At 39.3% G+C, this 26,695-nt stretch overlaps 1 protein-coding gene across 4 annotated transcripts in view; it reads right to left on the bottom strand.

The window, feature by feature from the left end:
* The window catches only part of STS (steroid sulfatase), a 1,313,520-nt gene that overhangs the window by 1,170,768 nt on the left and 116,057 nt on the right, over window positions 1-26,695 (bottom strand). For all 4 annotated transcript variants that reach the window (XM_044072458.1, XM_044072455.1, XM_044072456.1 and 1 more), the window contains exon 3: window positions 1,279-1,400. In XM_044072458.1, coding sequence (XP_043928393.1) covers window positions 1,279-1,400 — 122 coding nt within the window. The remainder of the gene's footprint in view (window positions 1-1,278; window positions 1,401-26,695) is intronic.

Raw genomic sequence — 26,695 nt, 5'->3', positions numbered from 1 at the left:
TTGTACAGGTTATAGGTCACATTAAAGGTGGGAAATGTTTTGAAATTATTTATTGTGGTCTCATTTTTTATATCACAAAAACCTGGCATTTTGACAGAGATATGTACACATTTTATATCCACTGCATGTATACATATATATATATATATAGATAGATAGATGGTTTACTATCACATGTTCGACAATACAATGCTCGAATGTACAGATGCCCGAATGAAATGTTTGGAAATCCGAACACCGAACAGTGTAAATGCCGAACCGGGCATTTCAGTGAAAAGTCGAATGTCGAACATGTCGACTACACTGAAATGCTCCTATCTACCCAACATTCTACAACAGGTTTTGGAAGGGGGGCAAGCCCCCCTGCCCCCACACCCCCCTACTTGTATATACAAACTCCGAGATCACATTACACTGAGGAAAGGGTACATTTCCCGATCTGTACTACATTGTCGAAGCTTGCTATAGCGAATGTTCGCTATTGTAAGGTTCAACAATGCTGTGATCGTACTTCCGGTTTTGCTACCTGAATTTTGCTCATTGGTTGATCACACATAGTGCGATCTCCAACGTGATAGTAAACCTAGATAGATATATAGATATATATACATACAGACACACACACACACACATATATATATATATATATATATATATATATATATATATATATATATATATATATATGTGTGTGTGTGTGTATATATATATATATATATATATATATATATATATATATGTATGTACACACACACACACACACACACACACACACACACACACACACACACACACATTATATACATATACACACACACACACACACACACACACACACACACACACACACACACTCCCAACAGTCACAGTGACGATTGTGAATCACAGGTCAGCTGCAGAATGAGTAGTAAATGATACATGTATATTCTCAACATTCTTTTTGTGGTTATAAAAAACAGGTATTAATATTAAATTTGGGAAGTTCAGGCCCACCTGTCCTTATCACAGTAAACAGCAGGGTAGAAATCAAGGCAAATGACAGGAAATACATTGTTTAAAGCATGCAATAGCATGCTATATTAAGGAAGTATCCATAAAATAATGTTATGTGAGATGATGTTAAGAAATACTGAAGAATATTGTATTGTGGACATAACTATATAGTACTATAAAAAGCTTTACATAATAAATAAAGTGAAAAAGTCATCTGAGCATAAAAGCTCCTTCCATCCATTCATATTTTAATTTATGAGTGAGTTTATTACTATTGTTACATACCTGATCTAACTGGATAGCGTCCTGTTAAAAAAGCAGCTCGGCTTGGTGTACAAAGTGGAGCAGCTGCAATGTGGTGGTTAAGCTTCACTCCGTCGTTTGCTATTCTATCAATATTAGGAGTTCTAGAAGTTCCAAGAAAACAACTCATGATTAACTTGCATTAATGTGTATTCTTCATATTAACTTTAGTATTTAGTTAACTGCAACCTCATTCAGCATTCCCAAAGCAGAGAAATTTCAAATTCAGTTATCCTGTAATCAGTAACTAGTAAAATGGTGTCATCATCACAGTGAAGAGCTGTGGATGAGGCTGCAGAACCAAGCAGTGATGAGTTTATCTGTTCCACTGACTACCAGCATGTTGTCTTACTACAGTAGCCAGATATTCCAGTGACAAACTGAAAACAAGAGCCTGCCTAGTAGAGACCTGCGAGATAATGAGCGAGTAAAATGCAGTGGATTTTTAAACACAACAGGAAAATAATATTTTGAATCCAATATCTATCTGGTTGGGCGTCGGGCTGGCAACTCAACACCATAAAAACCAACTGCCAATCATTTAGCGGACCGGAGTTCCGCTGTGGCGACCCCTAACCGGGAAAAAGCCGAAAGACAAACAACAACAATCTATCTGATTCATGTTAAGCATGCAACGTATATTGTCAGTGGCTGTACACAGTCCTGCACATAGCAAAACAGACTTTCAATGTAAATATTGGATAAAAGGTTTATACAAGTATTAGTGTAAAACACACTGCAACCGCAATGCAATTAACACATTTGTCCATCCTGAGAACTAACAGGTGAGGTACAGAGGTGTGCTTCTGGAAAGTTCTCCCAAAGAATTTTGAAGCTTGCAATGCTGCATCTCAGTAAAACAAATACAAAAAAAGTCTAAGTGAATTCACTTAAAGAGTACTGACATTCCCCAAAGTGGCAAAACCTTGAAATAAAATACCTAAGTAGGGGTTGAGTCACAATCCTCCACACTGGTGGCTCAAGGGGCAAGCTTCTCTGTGCAGTTTTTTTAGATGAGTATCATTTTGTAGATATAAATAGAATTAACCAGGTATGGAAGTCTGTATTACAGTCAGCTTCTATTATAAGTACTTCTGTGGGTATATAATTTTCACTACTTTTAAGACTGTTGAATTACTTCATGAAAGCACTATATTAAATCCCTCTATGACCCACCCTAGAACTTTGCTCATATATATAAAAAAAAATCTATGACAGAGATAAAGGGCAATATACTAAAATGATTTTGGAAATGTGGCTCTGAATGATTTGTTGCATCCTGCACAAATTCAGGATAATTATTTTTATTTATATTTGTTTATCGGGTCAGTACACTGATCAATACTGACAAATTTCAGGCTCAGTACAGGTGAAATACAAAACATTTCACAAAAAAATATAGAATTTTATGCAATAACAGAGTAGTTCAGACTAATTACATAGGGAAAACTGTGTAAATACATGCCAGTGAACAAGCACAGTGCAATGTATAATCAGAGTGTAATGTACAATATATACATCAGTTTCTACAGTGGGTCAGTCTTCAGTGAATCTGGAGAGAGAAGAGACCCAGAAAACAGATAGGTTAGGTGATGTGTCCTGTGTTCAAGTGGGAGCATTTGACATGGATGACTTTTTGAGTTGCATTCTGAATTTGGAATAAGTGATGAATTCATTAATGTCGATGGGGAGAACTTGCCAAAGAGAAGGTGCCTGAGAGGAGAACGCTAGTGCAGTTCTGTGAAGTCTGGTTCAAAGAGTACTGAGAGTGTTGAACAAACACTAGTAAGAATAAAAAGATCTGTGACTCGATAAAAAACACAGGTTTATTGTAAATGTAGAATCACTGACTTAACGCTTTCACCCATAACATTGGGCCTCTTCAGAGTCAGTTACACTAAAAAAAAATCAGGACTTTTATAGTCCTAAACAGGCAATCAGCCAATATAAAAAACATCCATTAAAATCAATTATCCAATTAAGCATTTAACCCAGCCCCTGCTGCAAAGAAAAAAAAACAGCACAAGAAATACTATGATAAAACCACATCTTAAAACAGAAATAATAGTTGTAATAAACTGTTTCATGTAACCCCCTTTGGTGAATACTTTGTCCAAGGAAAGTTAAAAGAAACTTAAACATATAATCATCTGTTAAATAAACTGGGATTTGTGTTTCAAAACACTTGCAATAGAAATGTTTTCATTAATGTCTGGTGTTTTTGTTACATCCAGGCGCAACTGCCATAGACATTCTCTCATCTCTAGTAAAATGCTTAATTGGTTAATTGGATAATTGATTTTAATGGATTTTTTTTATTGGCTGGTTGCCTGTTTAGGACTATAAAAGTCCTGATTTGAGTGTAACTGACTCTGAAGAAGCCCAATGTTATGGGTGAAAGTCAGTGATTCTACATTTACAATAAAGCTGTGTTTTTTATCAAGTCACGGATCTTTTTATTCAGTACTGAGAGTGTGGCTTGGAAGTATTGTCTCAGGTATACAAGGACACATTTTGTGAAGTCTAGCTGCAAGGGAGTAAATGTGTGGAGTTGGAGAAGTTTGCAGAGTTGATATCCTAAAAGTAGGTTAGATAATTGATTTATGGGTAGCCATTTGGCTTTTTTCTAGGGTGATACAGTGATGGTCAAAGAGAAGTGAGTTTTTAATGAATTGTCAGATGCTGTTAAAGATAGTCATGTGTGGCAATGTTTTTCTTGGCGACAGACGTAAAAATTGGGAGCCCATATTCAAGCTGAGAAAGAAGGACTAATTTGCTAATATCTACCTAGCTGGCTGAGATAGAAAATGTGAGATCTTTTTGGCCCAAAAGATGAGGGATTTTATTTTTGGCTCTTACTTTGTCTGGAAATGAAAGTTTAGTGACTGGTGAAACCATAGTCCTAGGTATTTGAAGGTGGTGGTTGTCTCTGTAGTAGGGTTGTACATGTCAAAGACAGTTAAAAAGAGTCAGGTGCTTGGTGAATTTTCTGTCGAGTTACAAAAAAAAATAGTTTTAGTCTTTGTGGGGCTTGGTTAATGACCATGTCATCGGTGTACAGGATAGGTGAGAGATACGGGAGATCACAAGGAAGTTTGTTAATTAATACAGAAGAGGGGGGCAAGAATGGATTCTTGTGGCACACCTCTGGTAATAGGTGCAGATTCTGGTTAGAAGGATCCTGTTTTAACTCCTAACAGTTTGTCAGTGAGGATGTTTTTAAACCAGGGAGCAGAATCTGAACTGATACCAGTCACAACTGTTTTGGAGAAGATACTGGTCAATGAGGTCAAATGCCTTTGTCAGGTCTATCAATAAGGTACCTGTAAGGAGGCCACTGTTATAGTTTACCTGGAAGTCATCAGATAGAGTCCAACTGCTATCATAGTACTTTGTCCAGCCCAAAATCCATGTTGTTTGGAAGAAAGCAAGTGGTACTACTGCCTATACAGGTTGAGTTGGGTGCAGACTAGCTTTTCAAAATGTTTGCCCAAAAATGGGAAGATGGAAATGAGAGGTATCTTTTGGGTTGATCTGACTTGGAAGGAGTGTAATTAAAACAGTTTTCCAAGTCTGTGGCATGATGTTTTGTGTTAAGGTATTAATTACATATGTGGCTGAGAGGAAGGCATTAATGTTATCTGCAGTGATAAATGAATCAGGGGTTTATATTGTCAGATCCAGGAGGGGTGTCAGTGGAAATATTTTCAAGTAGAATAGAGACGTCTTTGGGAAGTATGCATTTGAAGTTGCTGGGAGGATAAATGGTGGTGGGTTGGGCAAGGCATGATCTGTGAGAGGTGTGGAGCCTATTAATAATGAAGCCTGGTTCCATACAAAATAGCTGCTTGCCCAATAGCAGCTGTGGAATACCCTCAGAAACACCACACAGAGTATAAGCATGTTATACAGCTAAAAGCAAGGTCACAAACAACACTACATACAGCATCTTCGTCGGAGTTCCAAATAAGATTATGTTACAGCTTTCTACATGTGTACATACATTTTTACATGAAAATAAGCTGTGAAGACACATATAAAACTGAATGAGTACACCCTTTATAAAAATGCCAGCTTCTCAAGAGCAAACAACTCTGTACATTATGTTAGAATGCAAGAATACCTTCTCATACAAGTAAAAAGTGCTAGAATGTATGTTAATATTAGAATGTTTCCTATAAATCACCAGTTCTACTATGATGCATTATCTTCAATGATAAGAAATGTACAGAAAAGCATCAACACACTGATCCTTATTAGAAACTTTTATAAACATTATTAGTATTATTGATATGAGTAAAAAAAGCTGAGAAAGGCTCCCCTTACACATAGCCCCACACTGCAATGAAGGAAAGTTACTTTGACCATTGAAAGAGTTATGCTAATCCAAAGTTGCATTTTTCTTTTTAATTTTCATCCAAAATAATGTTTACTGGAAATGCCTAAAAAAGTTAGTCCTAAATATCTTGCCTCTAATTCTGCAAGGAAGTGATTTTGTAGAAACAAAGTATCCTTCACCTCTACTGTTATATTTCCACTGTATAAACAAAGGTATTTGTAAATATTTACTAACATTTTTTTTCAATTTTTCTTTTAAATTTTCTTCTGTAAACTGTATTTTAATACTATATTACTCATTTAAGGATTTATCTAAATTGCATAAGGTCTTACGTCTATAATATCGTATGTCTGTATAATGTCTGTATTTTAATACTGTATTACTCATTTGTTATGGATTTTTTTAAATTGTATAATGTTTTACAGAGCTTTTCTCCCCGAGACTCCATTAAAAATGGGCTCTTCTCGACCCAATGGACAATACTGGTAAACAAACTGTAAAATAAATAAACTGTATACAAGCCATAGCTGAAGACATTGCTGCTATAATTCTAACCCATAAAAAGGTGGTCTTGGAATTGAAAATCGCTACATTTTGCCAGGGGTAAAAAAAGAACTAACCTACCACTACTAAGGAAACGGATTTAGTTCTGAATATCTTTAGTCTACACCACCACATTTCCCCTGTCATTTGCTTTCAAGAGATCATCAAAAAATCATAAATATAACAACATTTTAAGAATGCCAATCTGTGTTGGCTACTTTATGTGCTCTGCTATGAGATTATATCATAACAGCTCTGGAAGTTTTAAAACAAATTCATTCGAGGTTAATTTTGGCATCCATGTCAAGAAAACATAATAATAAATGTTATATGATCAGTGAGACATGATTAGGGCCAGTGTTAGCATTTTTGGGGACACCCAGCAAGTGCCTCATTATGGGGCTTCTGGACACTTTCAGTCTAAGTATCATCCTGATGTGGCTACCCCTCCTAAGTGGCCTTTCAGTTCATGCTGCAAAGTGTTAAGAGCAACACACACAGACTGACCTGTAGCCACAATGCTCTTACATTACAATATGCTAAGCCATACTGGCCCATCCCAGAGAAGGAGATTCACAGAGACTGGCATAAAGTTCCAATGATGTTAAATTACAACAGCTCTATGTACATGTCCAGCTTTAGATGAACTGGTGCCATACGAGAAGGGCTCCATGACACCCCCCATGTCTACTGTTTCATTCCTCTCCGCATACATCTTCCGGTGCCCCCTCTGCATTTTCCACATACCAAGCTCCCCACACAATGCAGATTACTTTTTATTCATTTTCTCATGTTTTACCTTTCTAGATTATCTGAAAAGCACTGTAGATTTTTTTAACATTTCGTTCAATGATGGTCATCATTAACTCCATGTCCAGATCCATTTATACAATCCGGGGTATGAGGGCCACCATACTCTAGAAACTTTAAGAATCTGGATGTCCTTTGATGTATTTTATTATGCCTTATTTTTGAAAAGTAATTACTTATTAACTGTTTTTTAATGTTTTCCTGAAGAGTTATGTATGTGCTTGTTACTATTGTCTGCATCTACAAATAAAAATCAGTGACATGTTTCACCCAAACTGACACTGTTGGTAAAATTGTTCACACGCTGACACGGTCTCTGACAAGCCATGTCTGTCACATGATGCACAAGCACACACAAACATGGTGCAGTCTCACCTTCTGAAAAAATGAAGGAATGTCAGTTCAGCTACAACGGGTATACTTCACTTCACCGTGAAATCCCATTTCACTGAATTTTAAGCTATAGAATTGATGTGGCAGTGTATAGAGTACTGTAAGGAAATTAAAGGGTATATGTCCTCATCCCCACTGTAGTGCGACCTGGAGTTAGTATATATAGTTGGGGGGGACAGTCCCCCATGCTGGGGGGTGTAGCCCCCACTTAGTTTGGTTTTATATTGTCTGGTTTCTGTTAAGAGGATAAATAAGTAGTTTTTAAGTTGTGGAAGGAGGTAAGCTTTACTTTTGTGAGTTTGTTTATCTTTGGTTTCCCATTTAGTCTTGTGAAATGTAGCATTGTAAGGTGTCAGTGAAATGAAGTTTTCAATGTTGTGAAATTTAGGTGATTTGGTCTTGGTGAAATTGGATTTTGGTGAAGTGAAGTAGACCTGCTACGACATGTCTTTGGGGTGCTGTAGGAAACCAAAGCACATGGATAAATGCACACACTGACAGGGGGGCATACAAGCACCACACAGAAAAAACTACAGTCAAGAACTTAACCAGTGCAAAGCATTGTGAAATGGCAAGGCTACTACACAGTGCGACTGTGGCAGTGAACACTTGCTTTCACATTCCTCCTGCTGCAGCCAACCTACTAAACATAGCCATCTGTCATATGCAAGATCTAGGTTTGTGATGGTAGGTGAAATAAACTGCCTACTTGTTACTCTTAAATACACTACAACCCCCCCCACACACACACACACACGTATAATGGCAATGCTGATGATGTCCTGTGTACCCCATTCATTAGCAACATCACTTTGTGTTAAATATTTTCATACAGTTTCAGCAGTTCGTCTACTTGGAATCATGATAATACACTGTTGTATAGGCATGTGTTACGTATACATTTATTTATATTTGCTTGGGCTTCTTCAACAGGGTGAAGTTAAAACAGCAAAGCACAGCAGGTATCAGTACAAATATGCATTTTAATGGCCAATCTCTGTTGTATGGAGGGTAAAGCCCTGGCTATGGCTATGACCTTGGCAACCAAAGTTCAAGGAACAACTCAGATACTGGAATACCCACAGCAACAGCAGAGAGTGAGTGTATTATGATTGCTCGTTAAACCTGAGGGGAGGGAGAGGTACTCTCTGTCTGACTGCCCCCATGCCAACAGAAGCTTTCACATCACCAGTAGCCACAGAATATGAGATGTGTACTTTGTAATCTCAAGATAGTGATGGTAGCCTTGATGGGCTTATACAAGACAGCACAAATATGTGGATGGAAGAAAAATGACAGCCCACTGTGATAAAAGTGCAAACATCAGCCACCAAGGGGGTGGAGATAGGGAATAACAGATATGCTCTCATTGTTGGAAAGCTGGCAAGAGCACAAAACTTTTCATGACTGAAAATGATGTTCCCCTCTGGTCAGTTCACTGCTCTCCCCCAGTGGCAATCCTACAGGCTATGATGTACTGGGTAAGTGACAGCATACAAATGTACGCCCTCCACTTAGTGTCCCTGTAAGGTGCACAATAGCGAGTAGCACTGGGTGCACGGAACTCACTGAAGGAGGTGTCAGCAGGCACAAAGCTGAAATAGCACATATATAAAAAAATACAGTTTTTAAGTGGATTTATATGCATCTCCTTTGCATGGAAATAATTTAAAAATTAATTTCCCAGACCTGTAAGAAAAAAAAACTGCTGTTAGCTTTATCTGTTTTGCACTTAAAACATTTTAAATTTAAAATTCATATATAACTTTTAAGGCATTATGGCCATAACTATTTTAATCAATTTCTGTATTATGAACTAAATTCCAGTCACTAGCTACGATGAGGTTTTGGAATGAACTAATTAAACATGGTTGTAACTTGGCAAAAAGACATAAAAATGAGAAAAAACAATGAAAAGCAAAGCAGGTTATGGGCACCACAGTCTTGCAGTAGTTATCACTGCTGTCTCACAGCACTTTGTCCTGTGGTTTGGTTTTAGGCCTTCTGTGTGGGGTCTGACTGCCCTCCCTGTGCTTGAGTGGGTTTTTTGCTGGGATTTCTGGTTTCCTCCAATATCCCAAAGACATGCTGAGAGATGTCCTGGTGATGCTCAAATTACCTGTATTGTGTGTACATGTTTGTGGGAAGGTTGGTGTGTGCATATTGAGTGTGGGAATATCCTGTTATGCACTACTGTCATTTCAGGACTAGTTCTAGGCCATGCACTCATTGCACCCGCCCCAGCTCTGTACGGGGTAAAATGATTGAAAGGGAAAAAAAAACAGGTTTAAGTTATGTGGTCAAGAAATAATTCAAAACAGTAACACATCCATTATCAAACCCAGACATCCTGCCTAGGCATTAACTGACTTTTTAACTAATATAACTACATCATAGCTGCTATGAAATGTGCTTACAACAGTGATACCTTTAGCCACCACTTTTGATGCCTAAGGACTGTGACTCAGGTATAGGCATCTCTTGAAATACCTAGTTTTGTGCAGGACTTCTTTGAACAAATTCAGAAAGAAATATATATTAGCTAATACCAGAATGCATTTCAGATTCTAAGAAACAAATCCTGCATAAATCAATTTTATGCAATAAAAACAGCAAAATATGTAAATTAAATTACTTGACCTAGAACCAGACACAAAAGGACAATATTCCAAGTCAAAGCCTGACTCACAGGCGATTATGGATTACCCATACAAAGCAAATAGTACACATTCAAACAAATAACACAAGGTAGTCTGGACACATCCAACTATTTCATCCCTCATTCAGTTGACATTTTAGTATAGAATCAGAACATGAACATGTAAACAAAAAGTCTGATTATACCCAAAGCCCGACACCTAACCTTTATATCTTGTGCCTTGGAAAGAATCGGCTAAAACAGATACTACTTAAAATTAAAGTAAATTTGCAAAGTAATACCTATACCACACTGTTCAGAAGAAATACTAACATACTAGCTTAACATGTATATAAAAGGACAAACAATAACAGCACCCAAGTACGAATAATGAAACAAGAAAATTACAGCCAATAGGTTCATAGATTAGTACTAAGCTAACTGCCCTTGCGAGCCATTTTAAAGCCTAGCCAATTACCCTTGTGAGACTCAAACCATGCACCTTGTGTTGTAAGGCAAACACCTTAACCATTAGGCCACCCTCCCAACCCTGCTCCGGCTGGCTGAAAATAAAGCTAAAACATCAGCAAATTATTCAATTTAAGATTACTTAGCTTTTTAGAATTAAGTACTTAAAGAATGGTTATATTAATCAAACAGCTCATGAATTTAATAAATAACATAGATTAAAACTTAAACCTTGATAAGTAAAGTCCAGTATGCAAGACAATGTACACTAAGCAAAACAGAATTCAACATATTTGGGTAAATAGTATGAAAAGGTGGGCACTTAAAATAATTTATGCTGTTAGTCTGATGAATCAAACTGTTTTGTTAAAGAGTATTAGTGTTTAAATACTTTATATGTAAACTGCAGTTGTCTCCTTTATCAGGCCATAAGAATCTTACAAAAGGTGACAGCACAACCCACTGTACAAGTGCCACAATTAATGAAGTTCAGCTCACAGACAATCCTACTATAACTTTCTCCTCCCCACTTCACTTCTTCAAATAGACAGAATTCGGAACAACTATAAACACAGTGGCATGTGTGTAACAATTTCATACTAGTTGTAGATATATTTGAAAAAGAAGCAAGACTACATACTGACAGTTGTATATAAAACGTTATTTAAGGAATGCATACACAGTAACATGTAAGCATTTTTCTAATTAACTGTATGGAAATAACTTGATTCTTGCAAATGCAGGTAAATATTTCACAAATGGCATCTCTTACCCCACACTCTACAAAAAGAAACAATTGTGGATTGAGATTATAAATTGTCTATATTTGCCTTTAAAATAATATACACAGATATTTACTTACACTCACTAAACAGAAATGAAACTGCTTACTACTGATACAGTGGAGATTAGAAATAATTGCTATAGTAGCTGCAAAACTGTCAAGCCATCAATTCATCACAGCATTAAAGAGCAGTGCAAACTGCACTCAGACCCTGGCTGAAAAATTACAACTGTTACAAAACCACGCTACAGTCCACTCAGATCCAATGTACATATCGGAATTTATTTATAGCTAAAGTTATATAAAATGTTGCTATTGCATACTGATAATGCTCACCTACAGAGTCACAATTACCCCCTAAGCAGACCACCAGGACAAAGAAACAAGAGCCTGTTGTCTCCATAACTATGAACTACAGTGATAATGAATGCTCCTTGTAGTATCACATCTAGTTAAAAGGAAATCTGAATAACCATGAATCACTCAACTGGGCAGTTTGAGCAACTTCTCAATTGTGCACCCTAACAACCTACACTATTAGGCAAGGCAGGCACCCAGCAGACCACACCCAGTCAGCCCCACACACAGACCAGCAGACAGTGGCAAACACATACAGAAACAAAACATGCATACTGCATGCACATCAGCTGCTATCAGACAGGGGAGTCTAATCAGAGGAGGATTACCATAGATTATGGCTCTGCTCTAATCAACCTTACCTGTCTGACAATATGTAAACCCAAGGGTGAAAAGGTCACAAAGACATTGTTATTTGCATATATCCCACGGACTTCCACTACAGTAGGTTTACGGTATTACACTGTGAAAACTCTAGCTCAGTAGTTTTTCTTGCAAATTTTACAGTTTGATACTACAGACTACACAAAGACAGAGTTATACACCCCAAACAGACACACACACACACACACACACACACACACACACACACACACACACACACACACACTTCACTATACTAGTTTCTGGACCAGCAACTGGAGCAGAGTGAAGCTGTCCAACTTCACCCTATTCAAATTTTCTTCCACTGAAATGCACAGCTTTATACAACTGAAGTGCTGCATACACTTAAAATGCACAGCCTTATATGGAAAGTGCCTAGTACAGACTTCTGTGAACTACTCTACTAGGCAGGTTACCATGTACAGCAGTGCACTGCAATGATAATGCATATCATTAACATTCTACATGCCTCTTTTAGTGCATTAACATGTAGTGTTGAACCTAGCACTGGGCAACGAAGAGGTCTATAACTGAGGACAGCCATGCCTAGTACACAAAACAACCTGCACAGCTTTGTGGACTAAACAGACGGACTATGAATACCAGCCTGACTCCATAGCTCCCATCCTCTTACCTCCAGAATCAGGGAAAATACAGCAGTAAGGAATAAATACCCCAAATCAGAGACATTTTTAAAATGCAATTTCTATAAACTTGAAAAGTTGACAGACTAAGACAATGAGAATGAACATGCTTTTCTGAAGTACAGGAAGTCCATAAATAGTGATAACAATCACTAAAGTTATGTGTAATCCATATCCATCACCTTTTCTTTGAAAAGTCACCAATTTTTCAATGGGATTGGAAGGGAAAAGACAAAAGCAAAACTTTCAGTTAAAATCAAGGTCTTCCCTGAAAAGCAGAGACAGTTAAGCGGTCTACCAAAGTCTTCCAACTTACATTAAGATGAAAATATAATCAGTAATAAATACACGTGTATGTATGTATGTATATATATATATATATATATATATATATATATATATATATATATATATATATATATATATATATATATATATATATATACATAGCTCTCAACCTTCCATCTCCAAAATGAGGAACACTAGCCCTCATAATGTGGAACAAATGGGCAAAATGTGGAACACATATTAATGGCTTACTAACAACTTCAACTAGGAAGGTCATAGAATGGTTAAAATATGCTGGTTTTACTTATAAAGAAGATCTTTTAATGACTTAATATGAATCATTTCTATTTACAATGGATTTAACTTAAAAAATTCCTAACACTGAATGTGTGATAGAGTCTTTCAATGTGGAACTTTGAGGAACTTTGAGGAACATGAACTTTACTTGAGAGGTGTGTGTGTATATATATATATATATATATATATATATATATATATATATATATATATATATATAAAAATAACCTCTTGATATACCAGACGAAGCATCATATTAAATGACAGAAGAAAGGAATTATAAAAATATTTAATGCCAGCTTCAAAGAATTAGTGACTTCTTAGTAGTTAAATAGAAACTACAGTCAGTGTAAAGTCATGCAGTCTGTGAAACTCGAGCAACCACCCCAGTTTTGTCTAGTAACAAGTATCCATCACATAAAGTAACAGAATGCATTTGCAATGCTGCACATCGAACAAATTTGTTTCGTACAGTACCCAACAGGCAGAACAATGACATAACTGCTATCTTTTAAAAAGCCTGCTGTTTTAGGAAAACAATTAAAAGCCTCTAACTCAGTTTCCATGGACAGCTGCCCTGAACTATAAGCAAACTACAACACTGCTGGATATTGCACTTGTAACAGACTTTTTTCCTTAACAGTTTTACAACTTTAGTACACAGTAAATCCAAGAACTGTCTTCCATTTAAATGACTTGTGACCACTGGCTACCTGTAAAACTACTGAAGCATCGTTGTGACATAATTTAAAATATAATGGCCAGGGAGGTAACTGTTAGGTAGGTGATGATCTTAGCAGATGATGTGCCCTTTTGACTATGCACAGGTAGTTCAGTTTAAGAGGGAAAATAACAGAATCAACGATCTCCTGCACTGGGTTCAACAGATAAACAAAAAAGCAGTTCTCTAACAGGCTAATAAAAACAACAATTGTTCCTACTGTACGACTGAAACTCCAAGTTTTGACTTGCAGATCTGTAACTTTTTTCAGAAAGCACTGTCAGAGAACATTTCTTGGTGATCGAATCTAGTCTTCCATACTGGATGTTGTTCTTTTGGAAACAACTAACTCAGAAGAGCAAACAAAGATGTTCCTTCACACGAGTCAGCCAATATACTGTTCAGGAATTCAAGTACCAGGGCAACAGCCTCTCTTGGGTTGTATAACTTCACCTTCTTTTTCTTCCAGACATACTCTTTGGTATTTTATCTCAGGTTACGAGGATTAAAATTTTTTTTCAAATACTTTAGCAAAAGTTTGTAGAGGTATGAAGCAACAGTCAGTATTACAAAACCCCCGTTAGAGGTAGTTTGAGATAAGTCAGTCTACCTTACGTAAGTGATTAAGTTCTCTATGAGCAAAAGAAAGCTTCAAATGTGTGTCCTTGTGCATTTGTGAATTTGTGAATGCTGAAGAAAAACAATATGGAGCTGATGTGCCCAACTTCTATCTTCATTCTGCCATCTTGGAAAGCCAAAAAAAAAAACTCTTCAATGTGATGCCTAATTGTCATCTATCCTGTGCTATAGTCTTCTGATCTAGGAAAAACCTTGTAAAAGCTGTTTCAAATGAGTAATCTTGAATAGAAGCCAGAAATGTTGCAGGGCACTTTGTGGAGAAGGCCTCTTGGGAGGGACCTAAGGAAAACAATGACTGATGCTTCAGCGGGCAACCCTGTGTCCTTGGGCTGTTTTCTTCCTGAGGAAAAGGGCCTGCCTCTGTGAAAGCATTCTAGACTGTGGAGGTCTGCAAATACCTTCAGGTGTGGGCAGTACTTTTTTCTCTTTTGTAGAGCCTCTAAAAAGGCCTGAGATGATTCTACAAACACAAAGACATTATAAAAGAAGGGGCATTTAGAACAGTCTGACAGAGATTCTTATGAAAGAGGCAGCTATGAAACCAAGCCATCTTACAAAGACATAAGGAACAGACAACTAAAGAAGCAAAGGCCCAAAGTAGAGGAAGACATAATGATTTTGCCAAACCTGTTTGAACGTTGGACCAGTGGCACAGCAGCCAAGTGCTGCAGACTTTAACATTTTCTCTAGGCTGAAGGGATTACACAGGGTTAGTGTTGATTGGACACACTACTCAAACATTCTGGGAAGGCCTGTGACAACATTTTCACTAGTCTGAAGAGATTACACAGGGGTCAGTGCTGATTGGACACTACTCGAAAACTCTGGGAAGGCCTGTGACATAAATATGAATGGGATGCTGCTGTTTGTTTACTTCCTATTATTCCAAGTTCCTTAATCTACACAAACTTTTATTATGATAACTTTTCTTCTGGGCTGGAAATGGGTTTGCTATCAAGTTAAATATAAAAGTTAATAAAACCCAAGAATACCAAACACCACTACCCTGCTGCCATCTGCAGGGAATTAATTTGTTAAAAGATGGGCATAAAATAAAAACAAAGAGGAGGTTTTTATTACAATACGTCTTTTGGTATATTAATGGCAAGATAAAAGAAATCTGTATCTTGAGCTCCTGAAAAGTCCCAAAACCACAGAACAGTCTTTCTCTTGTCCAGCAAATAAGCTGGCAGCAATTAAGGACAGTGCACACTCTTAAGATATATAAAGTAATTCTAAAATCTATCTTTGGCTACTGCTATATTTGTTTGTTTGTGTCTTTCGCCACAGCGGAACTCCAGTCCACTAATGATTGGCAGTTGATTTTTACGTACCGGCTTGCCAGGCCTGACGCACAACCTTCAACGAAGGTAGGCCCATGGCTACTGCTATATTAAATTCTAAATATCTATCATATCTTAAACAAAAAATAATCCTTAACTACTCACAGCTAGTTTCCACAACTATTTCATAGTGCGCCTTTTTATTATTTTTTTCAATGACTCCTTTTACATCAAGTACTACTTAACAGAACTAGAGAATCCTGTAGGCAGGGTTATACATCAACATAGTACACCCTCTTCACACACTGAGAGAACAAGAATGTTTACAATATGTCATTCTAACTGATGCACAGTATTCTATGGCAATGTAAAATTTTATCTTTGTTTTACAGGCTTAGCATCAGGCTAACTGACTGTTACAAGTGTACTACTACTAGAACTGATACATTTTATAACAACGGGAATGTTACCCTTTTTCCAGTTTGTATTCTGTTCTCTACCCTTATGAAAATAAAGAAACAGTTGGAAGAAAAACATTTTAAAATTATCAGGATTTGTTACTGTTTTGGCAGAAAAACAAGATTTAAAGACTATAAAAGTAATTAATAGAAAGCTCAAGCTGAGAAACTACACTGAATATAACTATATTACTTCCAGTATCCAAGAATCTTCAAGAGGATAAATAAACAAAAAAATGTCCTGAGAATTAGTGGATGAGTGCATAAAATATGTTTGTTTATACTGCTGCAACATTCAAAACATGCCTAGAAAAATTCAGAAGCAACCTAACGAATGAAAACTGCATATGTACCAGTCCATAATCTGCCAGGTTTTGTGCCTTCTTTGAAGGTTGGGTGGCGAGCTGGCACCTCGGCACCTGTACAAAATCTACTGCCAATCATTAGCAGACCAGAGTTCCGCTGTGGCGACCCCTAACCGGGAAAAGCTGAAAGAAGAACAATCTGCCAGGTTATTGGACAAAGCAGCTTCCAAAACATGGTCCCATATGGTAAGTCATGCTGCCCTTTTTGTGAGAATTTGTCAAGCCCTACTTAGACTACAGTACCACATTCTGCACTAAATCTGGTGATGACACTTATGATACCAAAACCTTTTTAAAAGTAATAATGAGTGCAGACATATCACTTGCACCAAGATTTTTCATTACTGCAAAAGAGTTTGAGTTCACAAACACGGTATTATGATTCAGACATATGTCATCTTCCCATCATTCTTACATAGATTCATAGATTAGTACTAGGCTAACTGTCCTTGTGGGCCATTTTAAGCCTAGCCAATTACCCCATGTGAGAATCAAACCTTGCACTTTGTGTTTATAAGGCAAATACCATAACCATTATGCCAACCTCCCTCCCCCCATGCAAAACAAGTTTCTTTTACAGGTACCTGTAGAAATGGCATGACATTGCTCTGAATTATTTATTCTTCTAATGGTACCTAAGAAATTGGCAGCTGAATGAAACACTAGAATGGCTAAGCTTAAAATGCCTCAAGAAGGTTATTAACTTAGTACTTATTTAACTGGAAATTCACCCCTTATCAGGTGCCTAAGTCTCTTGGGCAGAAGCGGTCAGTAAATCGCTGCCTATTATAAATAAAATTTGTGGATCACATTTGGGTTGCACAGCTAGGCTTATAAGGGCTCTAGTGGTTGTTAACATTGTATATACCTATAAACACAATAGACTAGTTACAGGAAAGGTGGGAAACAAGCGCAAACGTGGGCTTTTAAACCAGAAGGTTGAAAGAGATGGAAAAACTGCCCAAACGGCCAATAAACTACAATTTCTGGGCCAGAAACCACTCTTATGGTAGATAGGCTACCTAGTGCTGACCACTCCCACTGATATGGTAGAAGGCTTCCCTCCAACACAGAAAGGCTTTGGGGGCTCAGAAGCTTACAAACAGTCCTGGTTACAGCAAATCTGTATCTGGACTAGACTAGTTACAGGAAAGGCAGGAAACAAGCTTAGAATTTTTTTTTTTGGAAAGTGGGAAGGGAGAAAGGAAGATAATTCAAAATTAAGGACCTAAGTGGCTTACCCTTCACAAATGTTCTCTCTGTATTAGGCAGAATGAGCTAGTGACACTAGAATGGAATAGAGCTGGGACAGAGCTGAACAGATGGGACTGGTAGGAGTGTCTGAAGTCAAAATATGATCTCACTGTACTCGATTGAGTGAGCAAATGAGATAGACCCAGGAGGGGCATGCAATTCCAAAGCCACCAAGATTAATACCAGAGCAAGAACAGGGAGGGCAGGTGGGAAACTAACTGCAGAGACAGAGACCACAGTATTCTATGAAACAATTACATACAAAAATAAATAATTACATAGAGACACAGACCACAATATTCAATTAAATATTTAAATAGACAAAAAAATAAAATGCAGTACAATCTTTCCGAAGCCAAACAACTCAGATATTGAGCAGTAATAAATTCAAAGATGTGACTAACACTTATAAATACAGAGAAACCCTCTAGGTTAAGAGTTTAACATTGAATATCAAGGAAGTGAAACACAATAGCTGCCATTAACTGTAAAGATAAAGAGAGACCACAGTATTCTATGAAACAATTAAATAGAAAAATAAATAACTACAGAGCGACACATACCACAATATTCAATGAAACAATTAAATAGACAAAAACAAAATAAAATGCAATACAATCTTTAACAATGTAAGTTTGTACTTAACTCAGCTAGTAATGCAGTTGACTGTAGGTATGTATCAGAAACCAAACAACTCACATATTGAGCAGTAATAAATTCAAAGATATGTGACTAACACTTATAAATACAGAGAAACCCTCTAGGCTAAGACTTTAACACTGAATATCAGTCTAGATACAGATTTGCTGTATCCAGAACTGCGTGTAAGCTTCTAAGCCCCCCAGAGCCTTTCTGTGTTGGAGGGAAGCATTCTAGCTTATCAGTGGGAGTGGTAAGCACTAGGTAGCCTATCTACCACAAGATCCAGGTACAGATTATTAGTTTTAGCACTTGAATTTGCTTATTTGTGCTAGCACTTGTTCAGAACTTGTTGTTAGCACTAAATAAGCTACAAATTACTGCAACACTCAATCTTCCTCTTTACCTAGAGGAAAACAGTTGTTGTACTTACGTTCCTCACTTGCTTAGAGAAAAACAGCTCTTATACTCACTTTCTTTACTTGTCTAGAGGAAAGTAGTTTTTTATTCAGGCATGTCCAAGGGTCAGTTCCCAGTGTTCTCACCTGTCTATCTGATGAATCTGGTCATCTTGGGGCAATGTAGCAATTGCCTCATGTACACAGACAACCCTCTCCTCCTACCACCCAACACCACAACCTGTGAAAGATGCACTTATCTAGCCAAACTGGAGGTAAAGCTCTTTCCAACCAAGACTGAACTTGACAGTCAAGTGGAGAAGGTAAACACTAGAACCATACTACACTCATCACATAGCCCCACTAAACCTACACCACCAAAATACACACATAGAAACACAAACATTCGCAGAGGCGCTCAATAACAATCTGCTCAAGCAACAGAGACCTCCAAAGCAGAAACGCAAGCAACCTCCATCCCCAACACAACCCAAATGACACATAGCCCACAGACTAAAGGTGCCAATAAACCACAGCCCATAAGGTAAAACAACGTACCCAACACACTAGTAATAGGTGACTCTATAGTCAGGCACATTGATGTCCAACTCACCAAGCTCAACAAGGAGAAGGTTACTGTCAGCTGCCTATCGGGTGCCAAGATCCGCCACATAACCCACGCACTTAGGTCACTCCACAACAAGTACAAATATGACTCGGTCATTGTCCATGTTAGTGTCAATGACCTGAGATGTAACTCCCTGGACTACATGAAAAGACATGGAAGAGCTCTCTGATCTTGTAGCATGGCAGGTATGACACTAGCACTGAGTAGCAACCTGCCATCACCCAGATTGATACCGCAGTACAAGGACAAAATGATTGACTTCAATAATTGGCTAAGCTTCTCGTGTCATTCTAAGGGGATCCAGTATCTATCTGCCTGGGACGACATGGTCGACAGACCACAATGCTTTGCCAGAGATGGCCTGCACCTGTCGTCCCTGGGATTCCGGATACTGGCTAAGGGTCTTGCCGCCCCTATAGTGCCTTTTTTAGGCAAGGTTCAAATGACAAATTCACCACCATAACAGGAACAGGCAAGCAAAAACTGAGGGCAATGCTACTCAATGCTAGAAGTCTAAAGCTCAAAATGCACTCACTTGAGGCACTCCTTAAAATGGAGAACATCGATATCTGTGCAGTGACTGAGACCTGGTTCAAGGCTCTAGAGAGCACCCCTGCATTACCAGGCTATAACTCATACCACACTTTTCGGCCATCTAACCTGGACCAGAACATCAAAGGCAGAGATGTGTCCATATTCATTAAGGATATCCACACCTCCAGGCTAGTTGCGCAGCATAATGCATCCAAGGTTATCCAAGTGCAACTAACTCTGGGAAAAACTGCAATCCAAATTGTAACTTGCTATAGATCCCCCACCATGCCCCAGGATTCCCACTCCTCTTTTCTTGATATACTGGAAAATATTAGGGTTCAATCAAACACCCTAATAATGGGCAATTTCAACTATCCAACCATTAACTGGGAAAACTGCTCATGTACCAACTCCTTCGCTCAGCGCTTTCTGGAATTCATAAATTCCAGTGCCCTGGATCAACTTATCCAAACCCCCACCAGGGGCAACAATATTCTAGACCTAGTCATTACCAACATAAGTGGCCGGTGTACCACAGCTGAAGTCAACACCTCGTTGATCAGATCTGACCATAAGCTAATCACCCTAGATATCCACATCACGCCTCCACTCACCATTAAGGAAACCACGGTAAAACATTTCTCCAAAGCATACTTCATGCTTCTTAAGACAGAAGTGGCGAACATCATGACACCCATGCAGATGGACAATACAGTTACGACTGCTGAATCCTACACAAATGCACTCTATAAGCACTTACACGAGTGCATGGATCGTGCTATCCCAAACAGAACCAAGACGTTATCTTTCAAAAATAGAAAGCCAATCTGGTGGTCCCCTGCAATAAACAAACTTTACAACAGAAGGAAGAAACTGTTGCAAAAGAGAGTAAAATCCCATGAGTGGAGGAACTCCTTGGTCAGCCTCAGTAAGAAGGTGAGATCTCTTATAAGATCCTCCAAAGCTAGCTACGAAAACAACATCGCCACTGATTCTAAGGGCAACCACAAAGCATTCTATAGCTATGTCAAGAATCTCAATGGCAACACCCAGATCTGCTCCAAGTTACAGCACAATGGCACGAAAATTACAGAACCAACTAATATTGCCAGCATCCTGGCAGATAGGTTCAATGCTAACTTAACCACCTAAAGGCCCGATATCTATACAGGAAGAATGCAGAGTCCCTGTAATCACATATATGCAGGCAAAAGCTGCACTCTAAAACCAAAAACACAGCATCCATGGGACCAGACAATATCCCAGGCTGCGTTCTACATGAACTTCAAAACAAACTGGCTCCTCACCTAAGTACCATGTTCAATCATAGTCTCACGTCAGGCTTTATGCCCACTGAATGGCACACAAAGACAGTTATCCCACTCCACAAAGGGGGAGCCAAGAGTGATCCTGGAAACTATCACCTTATTAGCCTGACAAGCCTGGTCTGCAAGGCTATGGAACGTATCATCATGGAACTCAACAAAAACAATGGTAACCTCCAAACTCTGGACCCCACCCAGTTCGGGTTTGTGAAAGGCAGATCATGCCTTCTGAACCTGATCGACTTCTTTAAGGCAGTCACCAAAGCCATAGACGATGGTAAGGTGGTTCACACAGCCTATTTTGACCTCGCCAAGGCTTTCGACACCATCCCCCATTCTGGAATTATAGCTAAACTCACTAAACTGGGTATAAATCCCAATGTCACAAGATGGTTTGCCAACTGGCTCACTTACAGAACCCAAGTTGTAAAAGTTGCAGATTCCAAATCTGACTTCAAACCAGTGACAATTGGAGTACCACAGGGTTCAGTCCTGGGACATGTCCTGTTTGGTATCTACTTCTGCAGAGTACAGGCTAACATGGAAGGCCTCTGGCTAATGAAGTTCGTAGATGACTGCAAACTAGGAGCCATAGTCGAGCCCCCAAATGATGTGGACATCCTATAGAAGGGCCTCACTGAGACAGATGCCTGGTGTCACAGGCATGGCCTCAAGCTCAATGCCAAAAAGTGCATTGTCATCCCCTTTGGTAAAATCTCTGTACACATGAACTACCACATAAACAGCAGTCTACTTAATGCTGAATGTGTGATAAGAGACCTTAGGACCTAGGTGGACAGTAGTCTCTCCTTTGATAATCACATCGCCACTGTAGTCAGGAAATCCTTCTATGTGGCACACCTCATCACAACAGAGTTCTCATCCAGGAAAAAAAGAGGTCATTGTTCCCCTCTACTTGGCACTCATTACACCCATTATAGAGTACAATGCCCCTTTTGGAATGTACCTCACAGGACATCTGCAGCAACTGGAAAGACCACAGAAGTACCTCAAAAAGAGGATTACTGGCCTCAAACAGATGCCATACACTGACTGTCTCAAAAAACTAAAGTTTTACCCTGTAGCATATCGCCTACTCCGAGGAGATCTCTGCCTAACATATAAAGCTATGTTAAACCCAGAACTGTTGGACATACTACACCTAAAGAAATCCCAATCCCTCAGAGCTACATGCTCTAGGGACATAAACCTTGTTACCACAATATACAGGACATGCTGGAGGGATAGATTCCTGTCCCGGAGACTTCCTATACTCTGGAACAAGCTAACCATCTATGTCAAGCAAAGTTCCTCATTAGCACTCTTCAAGAAAAATCTTGATGAGTGGATGGGAAATAGGAAATGCACCCCAGGGATCACTTCTGTGGCTCTGCTCAACAGGGGCACAGGAAATTAACTATCTTAGGTGGCGTAAGCCAGAGAACCTTGTTGGCTAAGCTTGCTTAGGCCCTTGGGGCGATAGCCTAGCACCTACCTATGAAACTATGAACCTATAACAATATTTTAGGTCACATCACATAATGCCAAGGAACAGGGAAAATATGACTGTTGTCTGTGATCATTTCGCACCTTATAATGCAATAGGTTTCCATGTTAAAATATATACTTTGTATGTATACAACAGGAAAAGATATCTAGATATCTGTGTAATAAGGCAATGCATATAGAATACAGACATATCCTGGTAATGGTCCTCATAAATTGTGTAATAAAAGTACACACCTTTTGCACTGTGCATGTGTGCGAGTGTGTCTGTTTGTGTGTGTGTGTGTGTATATATATATATATATATATATATATATATACACACACACACAAACACAAACACACACTTCAATTTTTCCCTTGGAACTAGACAAACCTTCAACTTTAGCACTCAAACCATTAATTTCACAGTCAAGCACTTGCTTAAAACCCATAGCAAGCACTAATTAACCCTAGTACTAGACCCCCCTATACTGTCCAGAAGGACAAGGCTCTGTATTCGTCCCCACCAGCCAATCAGAAAAACAGCTTACTCTACCTATTCAGGCATGTCCAAAGGCCAGTTTCTGGTGTACTCTCCAGTCCAACTGGTGAATCTGGGCATTTGGAGGCAATGTTACAACTGCCTCATGTACACAGACAACCCTCTCCTCCTACCACCAAACACTAATATATGTGAGAGATGCAATTATACAGCCAAACTGGAGGCAAAGCTCTCTCATCCCAAGACTGGAACTGACAGTCAAGAGGAGAAGGGTCATACTTGCAACACACCACCAGTCTCACATAGACCTAATAAATCAACACCGGCAAATAACACACAGGAATACATGAAAACATACTCGGAGGCTCTAAATAAAAATCTGCAAAAGCAAAAGAGATGTCCAAAACAGACATCCAAACAACCTACACACCCCATCACCAACCATGAAACACATAATTCACATAATCAGTGTGCCACGCAATCACAGCCCTTAAGGCAAAATAACATACCCAACACACTAGTAATAGGTGACTCTAAAGTCAGGCACAGTGATGTCCCACTAACTAGGCTGGACAAGAAGGTTACAGTTAGCTGGCTGTTGGAAGCCAGGATCCACCACATAACACAAGCACTCAGGTCACTCCAGAACAAGTACAAATACAACTCTGTCATTGTCCATGTTGGTTTGAATGACCTGAGACGTACCTCCCTGGGCTACATGAAAAGAGACATTGAAGAGCTCTCTGATCATGTAGCCCAGGCTGGTATGACCCTGACCCTGAGTAGCATCCTGCCCTCACCAAGAATGATGCCACAGTATAAAGAAAAAATGATCAATTTCAACAAGTGGATAAGTTTCTGGTGTCATTCAAAGGGGATCCAGTATCTGTCTGCCTGGGATGAAATGCTCAACAAGCCACGTTGCTTCGCAAAAGATGGCTTGCACCTGTCACCCTTAGGCTTTCGAATACTGGCCAAGGCTCTTGCCGCCCCCATAGTGCCTTTTTTAGGCAAGGCTCAAAAGACAAACCAACCACCATAAATAGCACAAGTAACCAAAAACTGAGGGTAATGCTACTCAACGCCAGAAGTCTAAACCTCAAAATGCACGCACTTGAGGCACTCTTCAGTATGGAGAACAATGACATCTGTGCAGTAACAGAAACCTGGTATAAGGCTCCTTAGAGCACCCTAGCACTACTAGGCTATAACTCATACCATACCTTTTAGCCACAGAACCAGGACCAAAACCCAAAAGGCGGGGGTGTATTCATATTCATCAAGGATACCCACACCTCCAGGTTAGTGGCACAGCACAATGCATCAGAGATCATCCATGTGCAACTAACAACGGGCAAAACTGCAATCCAAATTGTAGCTTGCTACAGATCACCCACCATGACCCAGGACCCCCATTTTGCATTTCTGGAGACACTGGGAAATATGAAGGTCCTACCAAACACCCTAATACTGGGTGATTTCAATTACCCAAACATAAACTGAAAGAACTACTCAAGTACTAACTCCTTTGCCCAATGCTTCCTAGAATTTATAAACTCGAATGCCCTAGATCACCTAGTCAACATCCCCACCAGAGGGAACAACATATTGGAAATGGTCATCACCAACATGGACAACTGGTGTTCCACACCAGAGGTCAACCCCACGCTGGTTAGATCAGACCATAGACTAATCACTTTGGATATCCACATTCCGCCCCCACCCTCAATCAAGGAAATCACCGTGAAAAACTTTTCAAAAGCAAACTTCACGTTACTGAAGTCCGGTGTGGAAAGGTTCATAGCCCCCATGCTAAAGGACAATGCTGTCCAAGCTGCTGAAACCAAAGGCACTCTATAAGCATCTGCAGGAATGCATGGATCGTGCTATCCCAAGTAAAATCAAGAATCATTCCTCCAAGAAAAGGAAACCAGTCTGGTGGACCCCTGCCATAATCAACCTATACAACAGAAGGAGGAAACTAGTACAGAAAAGAGTAAAATCCCAAGAAGGAAAGACATCCCTGATCAGTATCAGCAAGAAACTACAAACCCTCATAAAATCATCCAAGGCTAGTTTCGAAAGAAAAATTGCCAGTGACTCCAAAGATAACCACAAAGCATTCTTTAGCTATGTCAAGAACCTAAGTGGAAACTCTCAGATCTGCTCTGAGTTAGTGCAGAATGGCACAAAATACACTGAACCGACTGATATTGCCAACATTCTGGCAGACAGGTTTAGTGCAAACTTCACCCCATCTCACCCCCTAAAGGGCCAATAACCATACCAGAAGAATGTAGGGCCTTGTCAGTCACCGACACACTGGTTAAAACAGCCTTATCCAAAGCCAAAAACACAGCTTCAATGGGACCGGACAGTGTCGCAGGCTGTGTCTTAAAAGAGCTCCAAAATGAACTAACCCCTCACCTAAACACATTGTTCAAACATAGCCTCTCTACAGGCTATGTACCCACAGAATGGCGCACAGCAACAGTTATCCCGCTCCACAAAGGTGGAGCCCCAACAGGCCCCGGGAACTACCGCCCTATAAGCCTGACTAGCCTGGTCTGCAAGGCTATGGAGCGCATCAACATGGAACTCATTAACAGAGACATTGGGAACCTCCAAAACTTGGACCCTACCCAGTTTGGCTTTGTTAAGGCTAGATCATGCCTCCTAAACCTGGTGGACTTCTTTGAGACAGTTACCAAGGCATTAGACAAGGGAAAGGAGGTCCTCACAGCCTAAATAGACCTCACAAAGGCTTTTGACACCATTCCCCATTCTAGTATTATAGAAAAGCTCACCAGCTTGAACATAAACCCCTACGTCACGAGATGGGTTGCCAACGGACTCATGGATAGAACCCACATGGTGAGAGTTGCAGGCTCTATGTCCATCTCTAAACCAGTTACAAGTGGCGTCCCCCAGGGCTCAGTCCTAGGACCCCTCCTGTTTGGTATATACTCACTGGTACAGGCAAGCATAGGATGACTATAGCTGACCAAGTTCGCAGACGACTGCAAACTAGGGGCCATAATTGATTCCCCGGCTGATACAGATACCCTCCAGAAGGGTCTCACTGAGACGGATACCTGATGTCAAAATCATAGCCTCAAACTAAATGCCAAAACATGCATAGTCATCCCCTTTGGAAAAAACAAAGTACCCACGAACTACCACAAAGGCGGTAGTCCCCTAAATACAGAAAATGTAATAA

Source organism: Protopterus annectens, chromosome 5.part0 (genome assembly GCF_019279795.1).
Source record: "Protopterus annectens isolate FY-2018-M chromosome 5.part0, PAN1.0, whole genome shotgun sequence".
Lineage (NCBI taxonomy): Eukaryota > Metazoa > Chordata > Ceratodontiformes > Protopteridae > Protopterus > Protopterus annectens.
This window is presented reverse-complemented; position numbering and strand designations above follow the sequence as displayed.